The sequence below is a fragment of the Rhodnius prolixus genome, unplaced genomic scaffold, assembly GCF_049639745.1.
Source record: "Rhodnius prolixus isolate KJV_2025 unplaced genomic scaffold, Rpr scaffold_14, whole genome shotgun sequence".
Taxonomy (NCBI): Eukaryota; Metazoa; Arthropoda; class Insecta; order Hemiptera; family Reduviidae; genus Rhodnius; species Rhodnius prolixus.
Window position 1 is genome coordinate 5,947,465 of NW_027411594.1, and position 25,163 is coordinate 5,972,627.

The window sequence follows — 25,163 nt, forward strand, 5'->3', positions numbered from 1 at the left end:
TTTTTTCTCTAAGTATATATTTAATTCAGTGAACCTAGAAATTATAAAAAACAAAAACATAACACGAAAAAAATTGTAACTTTCATTTTAGAAATAAGAGTTCTTTTATGATTTTGTATGAAATGTTAGCTGCAAAATGCATGAAATGCCCGTTTGAAAAAGTCAATTTAAAATTAAATTAACTAAAAACTAAATCATGATCCACACATTACACAATCGTCTTTATTTTCTAACGAACAAACCATTGCAGCCATGTTGAACGCTGCCGTAGTATCACTTTGACTAACATTTTTTTCAATTTTCTTGCCATTTTCAACGGTTTCTTTGGTTTTGGATTTATCAACAGTGAATTGTATAGCTTGAGCGGCCGGTTTTGTCCGCAAATAGTACATTCCAGTTTTCAGTCCCTAAAATTGTAACAATTTTAATACAAATCTCAAAAACAAAATTAATAACTTTTATAATGTGTCTCTCTCTAGAAAGAATCAACAAGTTCTTACAAGTTTCCACCCGTAGAAATGCATAGAAGTTAATTTTCCATAATTTGGTTCAGCAATATGTACATTTAAGGATTGTGATTGATCGATAAATGCTCCTCTATCTGCTGCCATTTTTAATATAGTTTTCTGTGAAATTTCCCACACTGTTTTGTAAATAGCTTTTAAATCATCCGGAATTCCTTTGATGTTCTACAACAAAATAAAGTTTTGAAGAATTATTCTATTCAAACAGGAAAAATTCTTACTTTTTAAGAGGACAGACAATTTTGGAGCGTTGGGTACCTTGAAAGTTAATTTTTTTTTTTTTTTTTTTTTTTTTAGCGCATCAACAGCTGAGGTTATTAGCGCTTGAAAGTTAATTAAAATTACTATCATACTTTTATCAAAGTAAATCAAGTTACGAAACAAATTGTAGTACTTAATCTGGGTAAGGTTCATTTTTTTTTTATTTGGCTGTACAAGCACTTCCTTTTCGAGTTATTTCCCCCCCATTATAGCCTCGGAATTGTTTGATATTAAGTATTTATTTCGTTACAATGAATTAACGAACCCAAAAATGTGCATGTAAAAATATCTGTTATGATTTCACTGATAATAATGTGTAGCCAATGAGGCAGCCAACTACATAAAAAATCCACTCATAAGATTCCTTTTCCTCAGTTACAATTCAACTGAATTATTTTGTCACTGTATTCCACTAGTTTTCCATTTTTATCAAAATAAAATCACTAAACAGCAAATAATACTTCATCCTAGCATTGTCAATTTAGGCTAAACAAATAACTATTTTGAATCTAAATAGTTTAAGTAGTGAATTAAGTTTACCTGAACAGAGCCATTGTTTTTGATTAATTCATTCTTCATATCTTCATTCCAGATTTTCAAATCTACTAAATCTCTGAGCAGATGGTGATTTACTACCTGCAAAACAATTACGAAGACCGCAATGTTTAGAATATTGGAAAACTGTATTCAGCTTCATTACTTGAAGGACATAAATCATGTTGTAGAATGAGCTAATTTAAGTGCCTAAATTTAAATTAAATAAATCGTGATAATATCATTGACAATCTCATCACCCTAACAAATCCACTTCCATTAATTCGACTACATCAGCTGACAATACTGTTAGTTTATTCTATCTTGTCAGCTGTAATTATGAATAATAATATAACAATAAAAATTTAATTGTAAATATTTTAAATATCAAAAGGCCAAGAAAGAAGAAGAAATTTACGTAAGAAAATATAATAAATTAAAATATAAAATAATGAATGCTAAAATTATAAACTTAATAAATAATTATATTTCTTCCTTCAATCCTTTGAATGTTCTTCTAAAAAGGAAATTATCCTTTTAAATATCTTTTGAGTGATCATTTTTCTTCAGTATTTTGAGTTAATTTTTAACTCACGTCTCGATTCTATTAGAAAAAATAGCACTCATCCGATTAATTGAAAATAAGACAGTCGTTAATTCAAACAAAATTATTGGAAAAATGAGTGCTGGTGCTATTGATGTAGATAAGAGTTCATAAAAAAGTAATAAGAATTTCTTAATCTAACTGCAAATTCAAGTGAAAGAACAGATTCTTAGATTAGACGATCTAGCCTTCATCACAGCTAAATTACATTTTATGAATTACAAATATATTTAAAAACTCATTGAAATCGACAAATCAGACACCAGATCGTTCTTGGTCTCAGAATGGGAAATCCCGATTTCGTTTTTATCTGAAAGTCCTTATATCTTTTTCTTTTTTCCCGAGACACTTAGAATACATGGTGTTTGATTGTTATAAGAGAATGCTTTTCAGAAGCTGACAGTGCATTGAAAAGGCTTCGGAGCGCTAATGGCTTCAGATGTCACCAAATTTAAAAAAAAATGTGATGTAAAAAATTCTCAAAATAAAAAACGACAAAAATTTCTTTGTTTTTCAAAAAGTTACAACTATTTTTATGAATACTTAGATCAACGCGAATGGTTTAGGGAAATTCGCGGACAACTAAATGATTATCTCTGGAAATACGCAATTATAGTTAGGCTATTTTCTCTATACAATAAATTTTAACTCTGTTAAATTAACGATAACGATATGGTCATATATATGATCACTACTAGATAAGTAATAAATAAAGTCAAACGAATTACTTGAAATTCTCCAGATAAGACCCTTCTTGTGTACATATTTGTAGTAAACGGTTCAAATGATTCATTGTTGCCAAGTATCTGCGCTGTAGAAGCTGTAGGCATTGGTGCTAGTAGCAAGGAATTTCTCAGACCATGTTCGGCAATTTTTCGCTTCAAAGCAGTCCAGTCCCAGAGTGTGGTTGGTGTTACATTCCACATGTCATACTGTAATATCTGACAAAAAAAAAAAAAAGGATAGAGATGAACCGTGGATAAGTTATGCAAAGTATAATTAGATAAACTTGGCCATAGAAAAAATGATTAAGCGGACAATCTATTTAAAAATAAGCTTTACTGTTTTCGAGAACTTTTAATGCTTCACGATTTTTATACCATGAAAATGGCCTTAAATCCTAAGGGATTAAATACTATTGTTAATTTAATCGAAAAAACATTTATGTTTCAAAAACATAAAAAATTAAAATGATGATGTCACATTGACTATTTTACTTTACAGATGATATCAAAACTGTGTTACACAAATTCTTATTACCCCTTTACTAGCCGGTGAACCTTCATAAGAATCATAAGTTCCATGTATTTGTGCAAGTTCACAGCTAGCTTCTAAAGCTCCATAATATATTGTTTCGAAGATCTGTTTGTTCAACTCTTGAGCGCGTTCACTTTCAAATGGTATCCTCATCTGGATAAAAAGATCAGCCAGTCCTTGTACACCAATACCGATCGGTCTGTGCAACATATTTGATCTCCTCGCCTATTTATTAACAATAAAATTTCAACTAACAAAATAATTTCTAACTTAATATAAAAAAGGCAAAATTTTTAATAACTAAATTACAGTAAATTGACAAAATTAATTATTACCTCAACTATGGGATAATAGTTAACATCAATGATTTTGTTGAGATTCTTTGTAACAATTTTGGTTACTTCTTTCAATTTTTTAAAATCATAACTTCTATTTGGATTCATATATTTGTTTAATGCTATTGATGCTAAATTACAAACAGCTACCTGTAAAATGAAAAATCCAATTATAAATCACAAGACTTACTTTCTCGTCTCCTTTCTGTCTCTAATTTTCTAAGTGTCTTTTATTGCCAAATTTTAAAGAAGATTTGGTTGAAAATAACAGACTATAGAATAAATAAAACCAGCTATAAAATAACTTAGATTCATTAAACAAAAAAGAAATTCACAAAATGTATATATTTATTTATGGCTCACCTCATCCGGTGAAGTATATTCAACAATTTCCGTACATAAATTGCTACATTTAATAGTTCCCAAATTTTGTTGATTTGATTTACGATTACATGAATCTTTGTATAACATATACGGTACTCCAGTTTCCACTTGTGAATCAATTATAGCACTCCAAACGGTTCTAGCATCTACTTGGCGAACAAATCGTCCGTCTTGTTCGTATCTAAATTAAAAAAATTAAAGAAACAAAATTAAGTATTCTGGAATTTTTATAACTTATTTTGAAAAATTTATTTTATGTATTGCAACAACCTTTATAACTATATTTTGTAAATTATTAAACTATAATGAAAAGATATTAAATTTTCACTTACCCTTATACAAACATGTTCATGAAATTATGATTACATATAGCATCTTTGTAATCTCTTTACGATATAATACAAAAACAAAACTATTGTGCAAGAAATAATTGCTATTATCTCGGGACAGTAAACTTGAAATATCTAAATGCATTTATTTATTCATGTACATATTTTACTTTATAATTCAGTTTTTATAAAATAAATTTCTACATTAACAGAAAATATACATAGTTTTATTATCTTTGTCAAGAGTAAAAATAAAAACGAAAAACTTACTTTATCAGTAAGCGAAAAAAAAAGTAGAGTAGCATAATTTTTTTAAAAAAAGTTCAAAACCTACTGGTCACATAAGACCCGGTGAGCTTCTGCGACAGTATGCACTCCTGTTACAAAGTCAAATTTGTTGCAACTTATGTCTTTTAACGTTGTTAGCCTTATGGAAACATTACCAAGTAAACAAACAGGTTTTTTCATAGGCACTCACAGGATCTTACGTGTATTTAGTAGGAGATGCTATCTAATGACTTTTTTTTTTAGTTGTAACATTATTATTTATTTAAGGTGCGTCAACAACTGAGGTTATTGGCGCCCGGAGCTTTTTTTTTTTTATAGCCTTCGGAGAGTGAGCTTTGAGAAGCTCCTAGGTTGAGAAAATCTAAGGGCCAGTAGCTGGATTCGTACCTGTGATCTCCATGATAGAACCAGTATTCGCTATCCACTTAGCTAATAATCCCTTTTCTTTTTATTATTATTAAATTTATTAGGCACTCCTATTCTAATAATTTAATCGAGGACTATATATATATACGTAAATACTGAATTTTAGTTTAATTTGTAGTCTAATATCTTCAATTACCAATTGTAGGGTTTCAACTAATAACTAATTCTGGAATGTTTAGTTAGTTGAAAAAATTCAATTGATAAGAGTTATTTATTACTTTTAATCAGTAGCTCTTACATGTTATTAGTAAAAATTACGTCTGCCTAATAGTATTTGATGAGGCCTGAACCCTTCCATGAATAAGAGCCTTCAAGGCTACTCCAAGATAGTATTTTCGACTCGGAGGACACTGAAAAAGATGGGCCTACTGAGAATGTGGAAGCGACAGCACATTCTTTTGAGAAATGAGTAGAATGCTTTAGACGACAGCGATGATGTCATTCAATTAATATCTGGATGCTTGGATAGTTAAAAGAGGAGAGGGCACCAGTTTAGGTCTTTCCAACGTATTGAGATTTCTCAGATAACTCTATCTGGAGGAGGTGCTGCTAAATAAGTCTCGCTTAGCAACAGCAATAAGAGCCACATTAGATCTGTGAAGGTCGCAGTGCGCAACATACAAAAAAACAATATTCCGAACTAATCATATGATAAAAAGTATATATAGGAGTCTTCCTATATATAATATATGAAATATTATACTAAAATATTAAAATATCAAACTAAATTTAATACAACATAATAATCAAATAAAACATTTTAAATCAACATTTAAAAATGGTTCCAGTATCTCTTTCGCTTTAAGCTCAAAATGTTTGGAATCTGTAATAGCATCCACTTCATTATTTTCCAACCAATCTTCTAAGTCAATAGCCTCTTCTGGTTTTGCTTGCATTAAATGCAGCAAAAATAAACTAACAATAATGCCAAAAACTTTTTTCTTTTCCATTTCCACAAATATTTCGTCTAATGTGGGCAGATTTTGCGGTTCATGGCGTAATAATTTAAAAGCATCAATTAAGGATTTACGATATGCGGCCATTAAATCATTATAGTATTCTTTTCTGATATTTCCTTGTACGCTAGTATTTAAAAAATATTGTAAATCAATTGCAAAAGAATTGTAATGCACTTCTTGATAGTCTAAAAATCTGTAAAGTTTAAGTCATTATTTTGCTTTTAGAATAAATTTTATATCTGCCTTTATGTTAAGAATTTTTTTTATTTAATTCGACTTACTTTACACCGCAAAGATTACCAGTAAAAGCACAACGTTTAAATAAAATATTACTAGTCCATAAGTCGCCATGTAAGACTACATTGAAATTATTTGCATTCAATTTACAAGAGTTATTTATCATTTGATGGCCCACGTCGACATTTTCTTCCATTGATTTTTGTAAATTCTGCCTATAATAAACAAATAATCCATCGGGATTTAAAAAAAAAAATTATAAGTAACTAAATAAAAAATTGCACCACAGAAGCAATAAAGTTAGAGGCTTTAAGCGTGTACGCTTAAGTATTAAATGATATCGAATTGGGACAAAAATAATTAAAAAAGTTTATATATACAGGAATATTGGTAATCACAAAATTTAATCGTGCTTACTTTGGTCAGAAATGTGGAAGGCATCCATCTCGAAGTTTTGGGAATAGACGTCCTAGAGTAGGTAACCAATGCCCAGCCCATTAAGCGCCTCTGACAATGAGAAATACTTCATCCTTCAGCTACTATTAGGGATAATTCCATAAAAGACTTAGGACAAAAAGTTTCCACGCAATCAATTTACCTGCGCATAACTAAATAACGTAGTCAGTTGTTCACATCTATCGACCATGTCGAAGGCTACCAATGTCACAATTAACAAGTGGCAAAGATTCAACAATGCCAAGACTTTGTCTGTGACAAAAATGATCGTAGATTGATAATGAGACGTTGTAGGGTAAAAGGCACAATTTTGAGTTAGCTGGTCGAGGACACAGTGGCGTTACATCTTGTTATAGTGCTTGGAGAATGCAACAAGCATTGTGTTTAGGTCACTTTTGATCTTTATATAAGACTGATTCAATGCACTTTTTATACTAAGGAGATCTTGAGATCAGTTTTGGAGGAGATCTTGTTGAGTGTGTCTTTATTCATGTTAAAGACAACTCATTATTTAACAACTTTAATCGCTGCTTCCCTTCCCCATCGAAATAACTAGCTACATACTATATATTTACAGTTAGTTTAACATAAATAAACTGAAACTTAAATCCTTTAACTTTTATCATTGATGGTGCAATATTTTTTTGAAAGCGGTTAGTGTGGATGTTTCTAAAATTTAGAATTGTTACTTTACTGAAAAAATTATAAATAATAATTTTTACCATTCATTTCCCCAGTTTTTCATTAACTCTGCAGTAATTTTCATTCTACTCTTTATAACTTTAAACAAGTCTTCATTTTCTTGAGTAAAACCAAATGGTTCAAAATTTTTCAAATCTATTAACATTTTGTCTTTTAATACTACAGTTATTGCATGAAACCTAGACCAAAGTATTTTTAAATAGTTTTGTAACAATTTTTTTTACTTGACAAAACAAAGATACAAAATATAAACTACACATATCTCTTACTTTGCAATCGCTTTCAGTACTAAAAGTGAATGTTCCAAATCCAAACCTATTCTTTTATCACATTTATGATATCCTTGTGAAATTAAATCTTCCATTAACAGTAGATCGTAATATTGTGTACCAACACAAACCGGCCATAATAGTTCTGTGTAATCACCTACTGAGTGTGCTAACTGTTCCATTTGTGGTAACAGTTCGATATACACCTTTAAATATAACAAAAGTAAAGAATGTATTATCCTATAGGGCTTGAATAGTATTTAATTCTAAGTTCTAAATTGAGAGCTTCTTAAATATTCATTCAGACATTTTAATCCCTTACATGAGAAAGGCAACATATCGGCCTTGCATTAATTACAGATCTGTGTAGAATATAGTATTACAATATGCTAGGGTATTGTAAGTCTTAGGATATTGGTGGAAGAAGAGTTAGAAGAGAAACTAGCAGCCTTCAGACTAAACAAATCTACGTCCACATATTCTCTTGCAGAATGCTGATAGTACAAAAGAAACTAAAAACAGAAATAAAAACAAATATCTGACTTTCTTGGATCTACAGGCTGTATTCCACTCAGTCCCTAGGTGGGTTAGCTCTGAAATGCAAGGAAATACCAGACAATCTAATGCACGCCATTAAATGGGTGTAGCAGGAATAATTGCAAAGTAAGTCTCAGTGGAGGGGAATCTGAATGTTTCTAAAACCTACAAAGAGTCAAGCAGGGTGACTACTTAAATCCATGTTCTGAGGATATAACATAGGTATCTATTGTACTAACCGACAAATGACAACTGGAAAAAGCAGTTACGTCAATAAAACAGGGCTGGTGAGCAATTTAACGGAGCAAGACCAGCTAGCCGTAACAAAGAGATGTTGAATATAATAAAGAAGATTAAAGGGTGTCTTACTATTCTGATTGGAACGTGGGAGTTGAGCCTTGACGCCAAGCCGGTGCTGTCGGTGCTTCTCCACGGTGCTGAATGTTGGACACTACTTGCTAGGCAAGCCAGCAAAATAAGAACAACGGAAATGCACATTCTTAGAAGTATCCTAGGAAAAAACTAAGAGATATTGCATTAGTAATATGGCAATTAAAGACGAACTAAATAAGATTCAGGATGGCAAATTATGGAGACTCGACAAGTGGTACACAACGGCCACGAAGTGAGAATGGAAGGCAATGTAAGAATAAGAAAAACTGGTCGGCAAAATAGAGTCTTTCACGCTTAGGTTCGCGTAATTTCGAAATATAGAGGTGGAGATAGGTATTCTCTTTACTGTACATTACACTGAAATAGAATTAAAGAAAATCTTAAGAAAAAGAAATATGAGAAATTCATGTTCTCACCAGATTTCACTTTTCTATCGAATTATTAACATATCAGAAAATTTAAGAAGCCCTGAATTTTAAAGTACATTATTACATTATATTCTATTACTTACCCTAATTTCTTTATGCATTAAACCAAGATCGTCGACGTATTTCCGCTTTAATGGTGTTGTCGGAGCCAACTTCAAAAAATAATATTTAGTAACTGTGACACCATCACCGCGTAAATATTGCACTTCTAGTCGATATGCTTCGGCGATAAAATTTTCACCTTTTGATAATTGAGAAAAATTGATTTTTTTCACTTTAAGTATGGAGTTTTTATATTGATCAAATTTTAAAAAAGTTTCAAATAAATCGTTTGACAATGGATCAATGGTGTTTTCCATAATTATTAATAATATTGATAATAATAACCAGCAAGAGAAAATAAACTATAGACTTCAATTTATTTTATTCACTTGAGATAATAAGATCAAAGATATTAGTTATGGCCTTGAGAATAAAACTACGAGAGATGAATAGAAGATGTTTCCTGCTGACTCACAGAACATCACTAAAAATAATTTAGAAGCAAAGTAATTCTGTGTAATTCTACTTCTCCGTGCCACGTACCTAACTATATTGACGAACTTGATAATGTCATATCTAATTTTTTGAACGAGAATTCCACAATTCCAATGTAGAGGAAGCTACTGATATCGGCCTTCTCTTTATTAAATATTTATATAAACTTAGTTATCAATAATTATTTAACTCCCACTTCTATTTATTTTATGGAACAATGTGTATTTAATTTAAATCTTAATACTTATCAAGAAAAAAAAGTAGCAAATTTAAAAAAAAACGTGTTATCTAATCTAAAAATATAAACAAATTCAAAATTATTTATGCATTTTTACTTAATTATAATTATCTATTTGTCGTAGATAAAGATAAAAGTTGAAACAATAGAATTTACAATCGTCTATGTACATATATAAATAATACTAGTATTTTTAAAGATTTTTTTTTATACTTTAAGATTTTTTCGAAAACAGTAACCCACTATACGTATATCTAACTCTATTGTTTGGAACATTTAACCAAGAAAATGTTTTTAAAGGGCGATAGTGTAGAGGTGGGAAATGAAATTAGGGTTCCTACTTAAGTTCTTACAAGGGTGAAGTGAAACTTTTCAAGTTCTAAATAGCATTTCTTTTTCTACGTATTAGTTCAATGTTGTCCAAAAATGTTTCCAATTAAAGATTCCACACCTAAAATGCGATTTTGGAAGGTGTGCCGAATCAATCAGCGTCTGCCATCCTCTTCGTCTGATCCGACACTTTTTTAAGTCATTAATTTCCAAAGCAATTTTGTGTAAAGGAGCATTGTCCAGATGAAAGAATTTTTTTCTCCCCTGGCCTTTTGTCCAAATCTTATCATCCAGTCCACAGAACGGAAGAAGTATTTGCCACTTACTGTTTCACCATTAGCAAAGCGTTCTTTAAAAAAATATCTCTTTTTACATCCCAGAAAACCACAGCCATAACTGATGAAATTAATCGTCATTCAATTTTATTGAAATCTGATTCAATCATATTAAAGCAAGGAACTCCTCAGAACTTCAGGAAATTTGAAAATTGCTTAGAATTGTCGGGTAGCCAGTTGCTGCTACATGAAGGTGAAGTTATACACAAAGCTAATCTCAGCTTAAACAGAAATATTTAAACTTGGTATCACAATTACGCCAACTTTTCCTTACTTATACTCCTTTAAGGAGTGACTCATTCAATTTACTGCCAATAGATCTTTTCGAAATATTTTCTCAGTAAAAGACAAAAACTAAGAAAATTATAATTCTGCATACTAACCATTTTCAAACTAGTTTATCTCTTGCAAAAATATATAAATTGTTTCGTGTAATCATTAATATTATTTATGCTGCCAATTCGTAATTTAGTTTATACTTTAGGTCCATTTATTTAATCATTATTAAATATAATTTGGTTTCGTCCTACTTTTTCTTAGTTGTTCAGTTGCTTTCAAATTATATTATGAAAATACTTTCGTAATCTCTCTTAGAGTAAATTTATATTTTAACAGTATAGTTTTCGTTGATTTTATCCATCGAGGCACCCTTTTTTTTAATCATCGATATTTAATTCAGCACTGCGAGCCAAACCTCATTATCTATAGTACAATTTTCATTTAGTTTTGGTGCAAAACCTCATTTTAAAAGGATATCAGTTTAACTTATTTTCTGTATCACAAACATCACTAACTTAGCACCACAAAAATTACATTAACTTCACTGAGAATACTACCATCACCAAAATATGTTGCCAACAATTTTGTTGGCGGATTTCAAATAAAAAAGTAATAACAACTTTACAATAATACACTTACTTAATATAAAGTTTGTTGAACTCCTCGCCCCAAACATCTGCTAAGCCTGGCGACACATGTGGACACATCAACGACCATACACCATTTGACTCAACTCGTTCCATAAAAAGATCAGGAATCCATAATGCATAGAAAAGATCTCTAGCTCTTACCTATAAAAAAATTTTAAAAAAAGAAATCAACAAAACATCAAAAACAGTTCTCACACATTCACGCAACTTTTTGTTACAGTAATTTAAATTAAAAACTTACTGGCTTCTAAAAAGTATACGGAATTAGAATCTCATTTGAGAAAAGCATGTTCCCAACATACATTCGTAAAAATACATTTTCCTTTATATACTATTAAATACCGGTATAACCTCCCTACGATTTTATAATAAAAAGTCGAGAACGCAAGGCTCACGAGAGGAAATTCGTGAACAGAGACGGAAGATTTTGTGACACAGCATATAATAAGCTCTGGCGATGGAGCACCTTTTCGCAAGTTCTCTAGGAGCCCAAACTTATCCATCAGAAGTTAGCATAGAAATAAAGAGGCTGTGGAAGTAGAGACTTTACGAGTAATGCCTACAGTACTTTCAGCAACTGGCTTAGTTCCACTACACACCAGTATAGCCTCCCTGCGATCGGATTGAAATATTTATATTCAACTGCAAAAAGCGATGGCCTTGAACACAATGTAATAATAACAAAAATAAAAAAATAAAAAGTGATAGGTTTTACAGTGGAAAAGTTAAATGAAATATACTTCCTACGTAATTGTTTCAATTGATTCAAACTTCAGTCAATCTGATGGAGGAACCACTCTTTCAGGTCATCTAGGAAAGATCCAATAAGAGCGGAGAAAATCTTAAGACAGATTTATAGTGCAATTTATTTTCCCTAAATGTTCTGAGTTTTGCTCTTCCAAATTAAAGGAACCAGGTTCAATATTCAGACATGGACAAACATCCATCTGCCAGAGGCATACGTAATTAATCAAACTTAAAACTTTAAGGAATAACATATGCAATCTTGGTGAGGAAAACAAAGAGGAAAATAAAATTATATAGATCATTTGTAACAAATATTACGATTGTTGAATAAGAAATATGAACTTTCTACGATTTTTCATGTTTGAATTTCCGTGCATTCACTCAATTTACAAGAGTGAATCTCAAGGAGAGTAACTTCTTTTTCATACTACTTCCGGGCCTCGAAACAAGCATTTCCGGTAAAAAGCCAACATTAGAAATAGAAAACTAGTATGTATTAATTTTAATCGAACAGTATTATTAAACAAATAAAGTGAACAACAATGTTGAAGACAAACCTCTTCTTTTCCAGTATTTTTCCTTAAATCCAGAAATTCTAATAAATCTGCATGCCATGGCTCTAAATAAATTGCAAATGCCCCTGGTCTCTGAAAATAGATTTTTATTCACGTTTATTTATAGAAAAATAACTCTCTTTGAAAATTTCAAAATGATACAACTAGGATATGTAACCAAGGTGTACATAAGTCTGGGGTTTTCCCCACACATCGACAAAATGATTAACTTTACTTCTGGAAATAGTGAAAATCTTATTCTGTAACTGAAGCTATAGATGAGACATTACATGATGTACCTTTCAATATTAGGTGCTACATAGTTAGTTCAACAAACTTCGAAGCTCTATATTTTTCATTTTTATCACTTAAAAAGTGGATTATGGAGATTGAAGAGATAATGAGAAAGAGCAAAGGTCTTGGATATACACATATTGATTAGGAGGATAAAAATTTAGAGACTTTTGTTATAATTTCGTAGTCTCATAGTAGAGTTTTATTATTTTATAGAAACTGAAGTATTTCTCACCTTATTTCCACCTTGGTCCACATATTTTGCTGTATTATTGAACACTCTCAACATTGGAACCAATCCGTTTGAAACACCATTTGTTCCAGCAATAAATGTACCCTTTGCTCTGATACAATGTACATGGACACCTATTCCACCAGCAGTTTTGGAGATCAAAGCCGTTTGTTTTAAAGTGTCGTAAATACCTTCAATAGAATCTTCACGCATGGCCACCAAGAAACAGCTGTAGAAATAGAAAAATTGTTTAATTTAATTGTGAAATAGTCATTAATGTTTTTTTTTCACTGTAATAAAAATTGCACTACTAGTAAAACTTGTAAAAACTAGTTTGAGAACAATTTTCTTTAAACTTTAAATTATTATATATCATTACTGCCTTAATATTTCAGGAAACCGAAGTTTTCTATTTGCGATATCTGAGTGTTTTTAAATACACATTTATTATTATTAAATGATAATAATAAAGTACAAAATAAATATATCCTGATTAATAAACGGAATACTATTTTTTGGAAAAAATTGGGAGAGTTTGGCGTTAACCTTAACGGATTTTACTCACAGGTTTTTCCTTCACCAGGTTCAAAATTTTAAAGCTAGCATATTTTTATAAAATTTCAATTGAGTAGTTTGACTCTTCATTCTTCCACTCCATATTTAAAACTAATGAATACTGTCTTAATCACCTAGCAATAATAATTATGCTATTATAAATACAAATTATAGTCACTATCAGTATCAGCTCATAAACATACGAGTAGAAACTGCAGAACGCAGATGGGAATGAAAAGATGTGTTTTTTAATGTTTATGAAACAGAACTAAGCTACATATATGCACTCTATTCATTGTTGATATGTAAGTAGGCCAGCCACTTCTTCGGGGATCTTGGCCTTAGGATACATGTTTCAATGCCATCCTTTTCTCTAACACACAATGTAAATAAGATCTGCGGAAGTAGTTGATGTAAGAAAATCAAACCCACAAACACTAGCTCTTCTCTCACACTTGCACAATATACACAGTTACAACGACGACTAAATACACGAACACTGAAGGGAACCACAATAGATCTTTTACCTTTACAAATATTTATCACAGCTTCTTATCAAAAAGAAATCGATCAAGAATATGAGACTGATATTCAATTACTATCAACAAAACTGTTGAAAGATTAACTATACGTATTAGCCACCGGGTATCCAAATACCCATTCAATAAATCCATACGATTAAAAGGGATAATTATCTTGGGAGTATGAAAAGATATCTTATACTCACCTAGACAACTGTGGCTTGGGTGTAGCTGCATTGAACATCGTAGGTGATGCATGCGTGAAGTAACCTTCCGACATCAGATTGTAAGTCTCTATGGCTGCGTCAATATCATCGCCGTGAATACCCACAGCAACCCTCATCAACATATGCTGAGGGCGTTCCACTACTTTATCATGGATTTTTAATAAATATGAACGTTCCAATGTCTAAAAAAAAAAAGAAATAAATACTTAAAACAATCAGAAGTTTCATTAGCAATATCTCCACTAATTTTTTCATTTAACTTTCTCTTACTATTGATAAGAGATCATGCTAAATTTTCAAAATTCAGTTTTTACAGGAAATATTATTTTTAAGCTTTCCTGAGACAGAAAAAGTGGTTTATAGAAAATGATTGTAAGTGAACAAAATATCTCAAAAGCAAAAATATGCAGGAAGCTGAAACTGTAGATTTGGTCCCGCCAAACATATTGACAGAAACTTAGTGAATAAAATAACTTAATCGAAAATACCACTTTACTAGGATAATGTTTCACTTTACTTAGTTTTTTGACAGAATGGCTCTAAAAATTGCCTTTAAACTCGGCATAAATAACGTACCTACAAGTATAAAAAAAAATTAGATTTTGCCTTATACCTTAAAGCCAAAATAATTGTAGTTAAAATCCCTATCGTAAATGATTGCTGAGTTGAGTCGATCTGCATTATCCATAACAATTTTATGATGAGTATCAGAAATCAAAGGCCTAGACTCTCCAGTCTTAAATTTTTTGAATGTAAACAAGTCGTGAACAACATCTGAAACAAAGTATTGGTTCATAATATTTTTAATATCGTGAGTAGTCAGATTAATATTAAACAAAAAAACTTTTACAGAAAGGAAAAAGAATAAAAATAATGAAAACAAAAATAATTTTAATTCTATTATAACTAGGGTACTGTACTCTGATCTTAAGCATTTGCTAGGTTATATTATAAAATAGCAATTTTTAACGGTTTCTTCTAAATTTTCTCTAAATCGTTTTGTACCACCCCAGTCGCATCATCAGTTTATACATATTTGTACATGTACCAATTAAACCATTTGTCTGTTTTGTAGAAATATGTTAAAACTGATGCCTCAGTCTGGATTGATCCGAAATTTGTTAAGAAAAATAAAGCGTTTAGGAGTTGAAAATTGCTTTTTATGCAACCAATCTAAAACAACTGTTAAGACCGTTCTGTATTAATTAAGAAGGAGACATAATGTAATACCTATTACGTTATTCTACTAACCACTAAATGTCTTTTTGGTCTCTTTGTGTAAATTAGAAATTGCAATTCTAGCTGCCAATATAGCAAAATCCGGATGTTTGGTAGTCATTGTAGCAGCAGTCTCCGCAGCTAAATTATCCAATTCCACGGTTGTGACTCCAGGGTATAGTCCACTTATTACTTTCATAGTTATCTCAACCTATAACGATTACACATTTAAAACTTCTTAAGCTAAATTTGACTGAAAATAAAGGGGTAAAAGAAGTAAAATTTCTAATCGTGAAGGAAGATAATTTCTCCGGTAATTGTTAAGTATTTCAGTGATTTATAAACGATATTTATTCATTTATAATACGAGTTATTTTTATATTTTTTTACTGTTTCAATCAATAAAATATAAAAATATTGTATTAAACTGGGTAAGCAACTTACTGGGTCAATGTAATCTGAATTGAGTCCATAACAAAGTTTATGAATCCTTGAGGTAATTTTATCGAAATGCACATCTTCTTTTCGGCCCCCTAAGAAACAATCTTGAATGTAAAATAAGAGTGTATTTTAGGTCTATACAATCATGTAATACATATAAGACATACCTCGTTTAATTACAAAGAGCCTGCTCTTAATATGACTATCATTTTTATTTGATTCAGAAACCATTTTGGTGAAGAAAATACTTTTTTTTAAACTATCACAAAAATAAGAGCACTTCTTATAAAATCTAATGAGGAATGTAACTCAAACAAAAGTGAAATTTGGTTATAACAGCTATAACTAAATATATTTAGCCTGTATTGTTAAGCTTGTACAATATGAGCGGGAATTCACTCTAGAACTTAAAGTCATAATACGATCCGATTGGACATTTAGTGCTAGACTTGGGTACCTTGGGATCGTAATTGGTTCCTCCCGCTCAAAAACATTAGTTAAGAGTAGAGGTTATAACCAGCTCGGCTGGAATGATTTTTATGTTAAGGCACCACAAACAAAATTAATTTGTGTAGGTACGGGACAAAAAAAAATATTGGTATCTTCAAAAGAGAAATGAAGTATGGGGTATTTCTTATGAAACATGCCATAACACCATAGTACTCACAAATGTTAAATTATTTGTTCTCTGTTATTGATTTTTAAATACCCATAAAATAACAAAATATAACCAATATTTCCTTTAAAAAAAAACACTTTAAAAAAATGTAAAATTAGACTCATTTTTGAAAAGCTCTTTGATTATTCCAGCAGTTTATTGACGGTCACCCCACCATTGGCATTGATTGTTTATTGTTTGAAGAGACGCTTTAGATGCGCATTGACCAGTCACCATTTTGTTCTAAGTAGTAGTTTGGCGTCAGTTTTCATCGGATAGTTTAGGAAAAATTTAACATTTGAGATACCTTCTTATAATCTTAAACATATCTTTTAACAAGAAAAGAAAGTAAGTAAGCAGTTTTATTTTCTCTCTGTTCAACTTTACATATTTTATTGAAATTACAATTGTGTATGCGGTGTGCTTGTTAAAAAAAAGAATTTAGGCGGTACTTTAATCTTCTAGAGTTTCTTTTCATAATTTTATATTAATTTATTTCTCTTTTAGACCAATGTCGAGGTATAGAGATTCTAATCCTGAGTGTAAAATATATATAGGTGATTTAGGTAAGATTTGACTATTAATTTATTTTCATGTTATCCTTTAAGATTTTTATTAAAAATAAATTTATGGTTTTACAGGAAGTGCTGCCAATAAGCAAGATTTAGAAGATGCATTTTCATATTACGGACCCATTAGAAGTGTTTGGATCGCTCGAAACCCGCCTGGATTTGCGTTTGTTGAATTCGAAGATGCTCGTGACGCAGAAGATGCCGTAAGGGGCTTGGATGGGAGGTAATTTTTTATAATTCATTTGTTAGTTCTATAAAAGTTTTGAAGTAAAGTCTAAACATTTCTTTATTTTTAAGGAATGTATGCGGTCGACGAGTAAGAGTGGAAATGTCAAACGGGGCTCGAAGCCGGCGTGGTAATGTAAGACGCGGGCGCCCTTTCCATCCGGAGGACAAGTGCTACGAATGTGGTGAAAGGGGCCATTATGCAAGAGATTGTTCGAGATACAATAAGCGTTCTTCACGTAATAAAAGGTACTTTTGATAATAATTTTTTTACGAAGAAGAATTCAGTTTATTTTTCAACATTTTTTCCCCCGTCTTATTTTTTTTAATAAAGGGCAAATGTGTGTATTGTAAATTATTTTGTAGAGAGGCAAAATATTTTCCACAACCGTAAGCTCACTTTGCACAATATCTTAAGGGATGATTTTTATCCCCGCCATATACTATAAATAATTGAATGTCTTTCGTGCAAAAGTTTTGGTTATACACACCTCGTTATGTTACAATTTTAAAAGATTCCCAATTTTTTTACCTCACAATTAATGTATAATTTTGATATCTTAGTCTGCTTCTGATACATGGACTTCTCGCCTTTTAAATATTAAACAAAAATTAAATATCAAGTTTTAAACTATCCTGAGTACCGTTTCACCGAAGTCGTAGTATTTTTTCAAATATGGTTTCATTGAAACTTAAATAATTTCAAGTTAGCTATCTTTTCTTAAGTTCCAGAAAACTTAATTCCTTAACCGCAGTAAGAGTAAGCTATGGAGGGTGAACAACTGATTTTTTAAAAATAAAAACATAAAAGCACCCATTTGCCTTTGATGTTTTTTTTAATTATTATTATTTAATATTGGTGGTATTATGGTTTAATTAAATGACAAAACATTTTTCGACCTTTTTGGAATTTTAAATTTTTAGTTATTTGTATTTTCAATTAATTAAAAACGTTAATATTTTGTAATTTATTTTCTATATAAGCCAGAAAATTAACCACTAGACCACTGATATGTATACTTTCCCCTTATTTTAATTTATATTTTACTATCAAGAACCTCTCACAGATAACTTTCATTTTGCTGTCGATGGATCAAATTATTTTCATTGTGTGCCTCAAAAATGAAAATCCCACAAACTTATTGCGTACAAATTTTCTTTGGAACTTTTTTTTTAAAGAAAATTTGATTCAGGATTCTAAGGAGGATTGATTTTTGTACTTTCCAAAGGACTATTAATTGAAATATGTGGAATGTTTTAAAGTGATAGCTGTGGCCGAAAGTGCCACTTTTTTTTTTTTCATTCAAGTGGAAATTCGTTGGGAAATTTCGTTTAAATTTTCATTTAAATTTAGTCACTCGTAAAGTGCCAGTTAATAGAATGGTACGGTATTATATCCTGCCGAATATTCTTGAGAAGTAAATACTTGACTAAATTCTGAGTTTGAAGAACATTACTTAACCACGAGTTCTGTTCAGCATTTGTGAATCGCCAATACAGATAAAGTGCATTATTGATATCAATAATCATGAATAATCATCAACATAAATGAAATCAAAATCTCAACAATCTTAATCTAGTTTTGATGAAAAGTCTAGCATAAAAGTCCGAAACCGGTCAGGGATACAAGAAAGATGCTTGTTATGACTCAAAAAAGCAAACTTATTATCCTGCAACTGGTCTAACCACATTTTCAAAAGTAGATCACTTTGAAAATTGATTTTTCTAATAAATTTGTGTAAGATAAAGGAAAGCGTAAGAGTTTCTTGGTAGTTATTACTGTTATGGTATTGTTAATTGAGTTTTTATTTTGATTTGATTTTTTCATACATATTTATTTATTTTTTGTTTTCGTTATTTTTATTTCATACATTTATGAATACATAAATGTACTATTAAGAAGGAGGTGATGGTTTTTTTAAACAATGAATAGCTTTAAAATAAAAAAAATAAAAATTAACCAAAAAATAAAATATAAATGAGGGAAATAAAAAACAAAAAATGAAATAAAATTATAAGAGTGTTAATAAAATAAAATCAATTAAAAAAAAAATAATATATTTAATAATAAATAGAGCTGTATGGTTTGTAGGGAATGCGGCTAGTAAAGTTGTTCTCATACTTCGGGTTGTGTTACTCTGTCGGTGTCACTGTTCGTCGTCGAACTTCGTCGTCTTCTGCTAGTTCCGCTCTCCGTCGAACTCACAGCCAGCACGCTACGCACACACACTGGTCTCGAGACTTCGGCTTCGGCGTCGCCACTGTACCTGTCCATCTCTCTCATTTCTCTTTATACACTGCTCCGATGCTAATTTTGATGTCCTTATAGACAAATATGTTTGTATAAGCAAGAGAATTTGGGGGTTGTTAATTACGTCAGAAAAAGGGGAATAATAAACGTGTAAGCAAAACAATGGATGCTTTCGCTAGTCTGTTTTGTTAAAAAGCAATTCCACACAGTGTTACCAATATTAACTAGTTTCCTTGTAGTTAAGCAATCTATACATATGATGATGGGTATTTCTACCTCCGTAAGCTAAATGCTCCTATTTCTACATCCCATTTTGAACTTCAATGTCCAGTTAGACATCCAAGTACCTAGAAAAGATTCGAATGTGAGCTACACTATACACTATAGATCATATCACAAATCACTACTTTTGACAGTTGATAACTCATTAAGCAATTCCAAAAGATAAACGTTGCGAAACTGGCCATGTTTGAATGCTTGTTATATTGCTAGGTTGCCTGGTTAATCTCCAACGTTCCTGATGAAGTTGTTGATCGTTCCACATCTCCCCACGGGATTTTAAGGGATTTTGATCAAAATCTAATGGCCGCGTTTTCTTATACATTTACGTATCAAACTCGCTTGAATATAGGAGTCACTGTGTGGAATCGGCTTACAGCTATTTTTATATTCACTTGCCTGAACTAGTTTCATGAATAATCAATAGGTCAATGGATATAAGAATATCTGTTAAAAATCATTTAAGGATAAAATCTAGCAGTACTATTGCGAAAGAGAGAGATTCAGAGGATGAGGAGATGGACAGGTAGTTTTAGAGGGGAGGACATCTGCGAACGTCTCTGCGCCTATCTCCGAAAAAATAGTGCAATAAAGAGAAAGGGGGCTGGCCACCATCTACTTCTTCGTTCTTCAACAAATAAATTCCCTGAACGTTTGGCCTGAACCATCGTCCAGCTTCAAATGATGTAAGAAAAAAAAAAATATTACACACAATGAGAGACAGATAGACAAAGAGAGAGAGGGAGATAGAAAATAAAGAAAGTTTGCTTCGGCAGGGGAACAACACCCTAATGTTCCCTGCTTCTGCTTCTCCCTCGACCAGGACTACTGCTCGCACTTCGTCGATCTTCGTCCATGGTGATGTAGACGAGAATCCTTCCTAGTTGCACAAAACAATATCACCCAGGTTTGCGCCTAGATGAGTAACAACATTGTGACGAACGAGCCAACTTCCAACAACTTCGTGAACTACCTACTCAATCGCACATGCCTTCTTCTGCTCTCTCGAAGTGTGTCTCCTCTCAGAGAATCTCGTAGATCCCAATCGCACTCAAGTGAGAACAATGTGAGTCTCTCATATAATAAAAACAACAGATAATGTTGTTTCAAACATTATTATTATGTTAAGTTTTATTTTATTTTTATTTTCATGTATGTTTTATTTATTTCTATTATTTTAATAGTTTGTATTATTAGAAAATTTCATTACTTTTGCGATTTCCTAACCAGCTTTAAAAATGGTGGGGTTGTATAGACCCTTCTCTACTAATTTCGTTGCAGTTAGTTCTTTTGTGTTTCTAAAAGCCTTTGTCCGTCCATTTTTTGGAATTAACAAATATTTATCCAAATAAATATTTGCATGATTATTAATAATTATAATTACGAATTTTTTGGCATTTGGTGGCTGGGTTAACAGTGGCCGGATGTAACTGACATTGTTTCCGTTTTTAATGGCCTGCTTCTTTTTCTTCAACGATTGATGTATAGTATAAATTCTAGATAGGCTCGCCTTTGAGTGAATGGTGGTTTGTCAGAATATTCAAAAATAATAATGTGGAATTAAAATCAATTATATATAGAATGTAGCTAAAATCACCGACTCTGTATGCTGGTGAAAATCAAAATCAGAAATTGGATCAAATGAAGTTCAGAAAAGCGTTCAGTGTGAAATATTTCTTATGAGCATTTATCAGTCATAAAAGTTAAGCATTATTTTGGATTACATTTGTTACCTGAAGATTGATCATTGTCGACTGTTTACTTTAACGACCTGCTTGTGGTTTTGTAGCATCCGAGTTACCCGTCCCAATCAAATTAAACGCCTTCGTCTTGACTCTTTGCTTCTTTGCATTTTTCCAGTGAGCTAACCAGTTCTATAGTTCTGGGATTCACTCTTTTGCTGATTTAATAGGTTAGGTGAAAATTGAATTGTGTTGGGTGCGTTTAAAATTGGATTTGTTCTGCCATGTAGTACTTAAAAAATACTTTAGTTTAAATAAAAAAACTTGTCCGTCTTCAGTACGGTTTTCCACAGCCTTTCTCAAGCTAAAAATTCCACTCTTACTTTTATCAGCTTTAATTTGTTAGCCGTAGTGCTGCCGGAAGAACGGGTTGGTACAAATATATAAAAGTAAAAGTAGGCCAGCCTTATTTCATTTCCGGAAACGAACATAAAATTCTTCCTTTGATTAACGCTCTAATTACTGGAACAAACTGGCTACCCTTTGATGTGCAGTATTAAGAGGACCCGACATTCACTGATGCCTTCGAAAAAATTTATATTTTAAAACAACTGTAATCCAAGATTTTTAATTTTTAAGTGCTAATTATTGTATCGTTTTTTTTTTTTTTTTTTTGTTACCCTGGATAAGCTAGCTAGTAGGTAGTGGCTGTTTTTCCTCGTACGGGATTACACTCTAATATGGTGATGGTTAAATAAAGTCCAATGTTATTAAATGCTTACCGTTCGTTTTGGAGGAAGCAAAAGCAATCAGCTTAATTCGTCACAGTTATACGTCATAACGAGAGAACGTCATCTTATGACTTTTTCTCATGTTCTTGTTGAATGAGATCCAGAGCAGCTGGTCTTCAAACACGTGAATTCAATTTGTATGAGTTTAGCACCTTGTCGTTTAACGATCATTAAATTGGAGCTTTTTATATCATCTCATCATGATTTCCATGGGCCATATAATTATGTCGGTTTCTATTTAAACAAAAAAAAAAAATCAAATGGTCACTTAATTTCACACATATGAAATCATTTCGATTCTTTATCAATTTTATATTTTTTTCTTCCTACATTTTTAATGTACTTAAATTTAATACTGACGCAGTTTAGAAAGGCGCATTTCAGTTCAATTTAAGGAAATAGTAATGTTGCTCTTTGAAGTCTTTTTAGATTTCTAAAAAAATAAATTGATTGAATTCTGCTAATAATTCCAACCTTCTCTGTCTACTTTTATTATTATTATTATTATTTTTTGTCTACAATCTAATTATTCTTTTCAATTATTATTATTCAATTATTAAAACAATTTTAACTTTATTTTTATATTTAAATTGTTGTTGACAGGTCATATTCAAGATCAAGATCTCGTTCAAGATCACGTGAGAGAAGGTCAAGAAGTCGGTCACATTCTAGATCACGATCAAGATCACGTGACAGAAAGTCCAGATCCAATTCTAAATCTCGATCAAGGTTAGTTATGGTTTAAAATTATTTAAACAAAATTTAATTAGGAGGTAAAGGAAATCATGTTTATTTGAATCGTATTTCGTTACTTTAATGTAGGTCTTCTTCAAAATTATATGAAGACGACTATTGAATAATAGTGTTTAATTGTCTAAAAAAAAGACCAGCAAAATCAATAAATTAAAGTTCAATGTAAAGGATAAGGTGTAACTACAGTCTGCGTTTTTTCCTGTTACGTCAAAAGAATGTTGGATCTACAATCTGGACATAAAGATCTTATCCGTCATTGCATATTTCTTCTGAAACTTACTGCCCAGTTTTAGATTTTTGTCCACCATCCGTGTTAACATAAAATGATGTGAAAGAAAATCCATAACATCAGCGATGCCCTACTTCATTTTATACATATATGTATATATGTACACATTCCAAAGACTTAATTTCTGAAAAAAATAAAATAAAAATTCATTTGTCGAAAGTTGCGCCTGTTAGAGAGAGTTGTAGGGTGTGAGTAAGAGAGAGGGAGAGCGTATTGTAGCCCCCGTCTAGGTCTTATTAGTGGAGGATCTCACAGTTAATTGCCTAATTTATCTAAAATTAAATTGAAAATAAGTAATTAATAATTTTTTTTTTTCTTTTATCTAGGGAACGTGAATCCAAAGATCGAAATGGAAACTAAAGAAGAGAAAATTGGAAAACTTTATTCCCCTTTATCATCCTATTCTTCTTTTTTGAGCAAACTAAAGTCTATGATGTAAGTCCCCCCCCTATAAAACAAAGTCATATTTCAGTTTTTTTTTACCAATTTTTACTGTTTTTTTTTTTTAACATTACACTTTTATTTTTTGGGCGAAAAAAACAAAATTTTCTTTCACAAACTGGAAGATTTAACAATTACATAAATCAGTCCTACTTATTTAAAGTATAGGACTGATATATTATTTTCTTCTTTATAATTTATATTTTTATTCAATATATATTTTACATATTATATTCATTACTTTTTTTTAATTATTAGATACATCTTTAAAACTGATAAATTTGAATCTTTACTCAGCAAAAAATAGGTTTTCATCTTATTGCTCCTAATGTATACGTATGTAAATTACTTTTAACATAGATTTTTTATTGTGTACCAACATAATTAGAATTGATATTAAAAAAAATTCTTATACAAAAAAAATGAAAAAGGATAACAATTTTTCGTTCGTTAATAATAGAATTTTATTTATTTTTTAACCATGGAGGAAAATCGTTTTATAAAAAAAGATATCTTACACTAGAAGTTGAAAAATTGGTACCTATCTTTATTTTTTATTTTTTTAACAGTGAGTTAAAGTATAATCATTACTGAGTTCAGAGTTGCAGAAATATTGTATAAAAAGATGGTGTGTTATTTTTTTTGTTTTTCTTCGTAACTTATCAAAAAGTTTTGAATAAAAATTTAACCAGTAGTTTAAATAAAATAAATTGTGTAAAATTTTTTCACAATGACGTTGCTGTTTATAAACATGATTTTAAAATATAACTAATTCGAATTTACAAGGAAGTAATATGTTCCTTAAAAAAAAAAAAATCTATACGAATGCAAAATCACGGATAACTATGATAAAATTCTCTTATTAATTTGTGCAATCTTTGTGCAAAAAAAAAAAAAAACATATAGTTCTTGATACTTGAATTCTAACGAAATCATTAAACAGAATGACAAAGCGATGTTATTATCTAATTTTAAAAAAAGAAGACTTCCGAGACCACTAGTCTTTGTAATTTTATTAATGCTTATTCTGTTTAGCTTTTAAATATATATAGCTTTGAATAATCTATCCATATCTGTGTTTGTTTTGGTTTTATTCCATCTATCCATTTTTCTTCACTTTTTCTTGTTATCCTGCATCTTG

The 25,163-nt window shown here is 30.8% G+C and overlaps 3 protein-coding genes across 4 annotated transcripts; 1 reads left to right on the forward strand and 2 right to left on the reverse strand.

Moving 5' to 3' along the window:
- RnrL (Ribonucleoside diphosphate reductase large subunit) lies at nt 1-23,099 on the reverse strand. 2 transcript variants are annotated; one of them, XM_074123375.1, is made up of 15 exons: nt 22,531-23,099; nt 16,085-16,173; nt 15,674-15,851; nt 15,036-15,196; nt 14,402-14,604; nt 13,123-13,348; nt 12,597-12,686; nt 11,282-11,433; nt 3,879-4,080; nt 3,516-3,665; nt 3,184-3,405; nt 2,652-2,864; nt 1,326-1,421; nt 501-689; nt 1-407 (listed from the first exon to the last, which is right to left on the reverse strand). In XM_074123375.1, exons 3-15 carry the CDS (start codon nt 15,837-15,839, stop codon nt 195-197), a joined length of 2,283 nt encoding a protein of 760 aa, XP_073979476.1. In that variant the 5' UTR covers nt 15,840-15,851; nt 16,085-16,173; nt 22,531-23,099; the 3' UTR covers nt 1-194. The 2 variants fall into 2 exon arrangements, with proteins under 2 accessions (XP_073979476.1, XP_073979475.1); XM_074123374.1 differs by lacking the exon at nt 22,531-23,099 and adding an exon at nt 16,249-16,574.
- On the reverse strand, nt 4,355-9,617 carry LOC141451756 (uncharacterized). The gene is made up of 5 exons (XM_074123404.1): nt 9,007-9,617; nt 7,566-7,771; nt 7,317-7,475; nt 6,183-6,353; nt 4,355-6,094 (listed from the first exon to the last, which is right to left on the reverse strand). Exons 1-5 carry the CDS (start codon nt 9,280-9,282, stop codon nt 5,689-5,691), a joined length of 1,218 nt encoding a protein of 405 aa, XP_073979505.1. The 5' UTR covers nt 9,283-9,617; the 3' UTR covers nt 4,355-5,688.
- Nucleotides 16,927-25,088, forward strand: Rbp1 (RNA-binding protein 1). The gene is made up of 6 exons (XM_074123412.1): nt 16,927-17,087; nt 17,247-17,305; nt 17,381-17,534; nt 17,609-17,785; nt 23,143-23,268; nt 23,908-25,088. The coding sequence occupies exons 2-6, from the start codon at nt 17,251-17,253 to the stop codon at nt 23,939-23,941; spliced, it is 546 nt and encodes a 181-aa protein (XP_073979513.1). The 5' UTR covers nt 16,927-17,087; nt 17,247-17,250; the 3' UTR covers nt 23,942-25,088.
- Nucleotides 25,089-25,163: the final 75 nt, after the last annotated feature.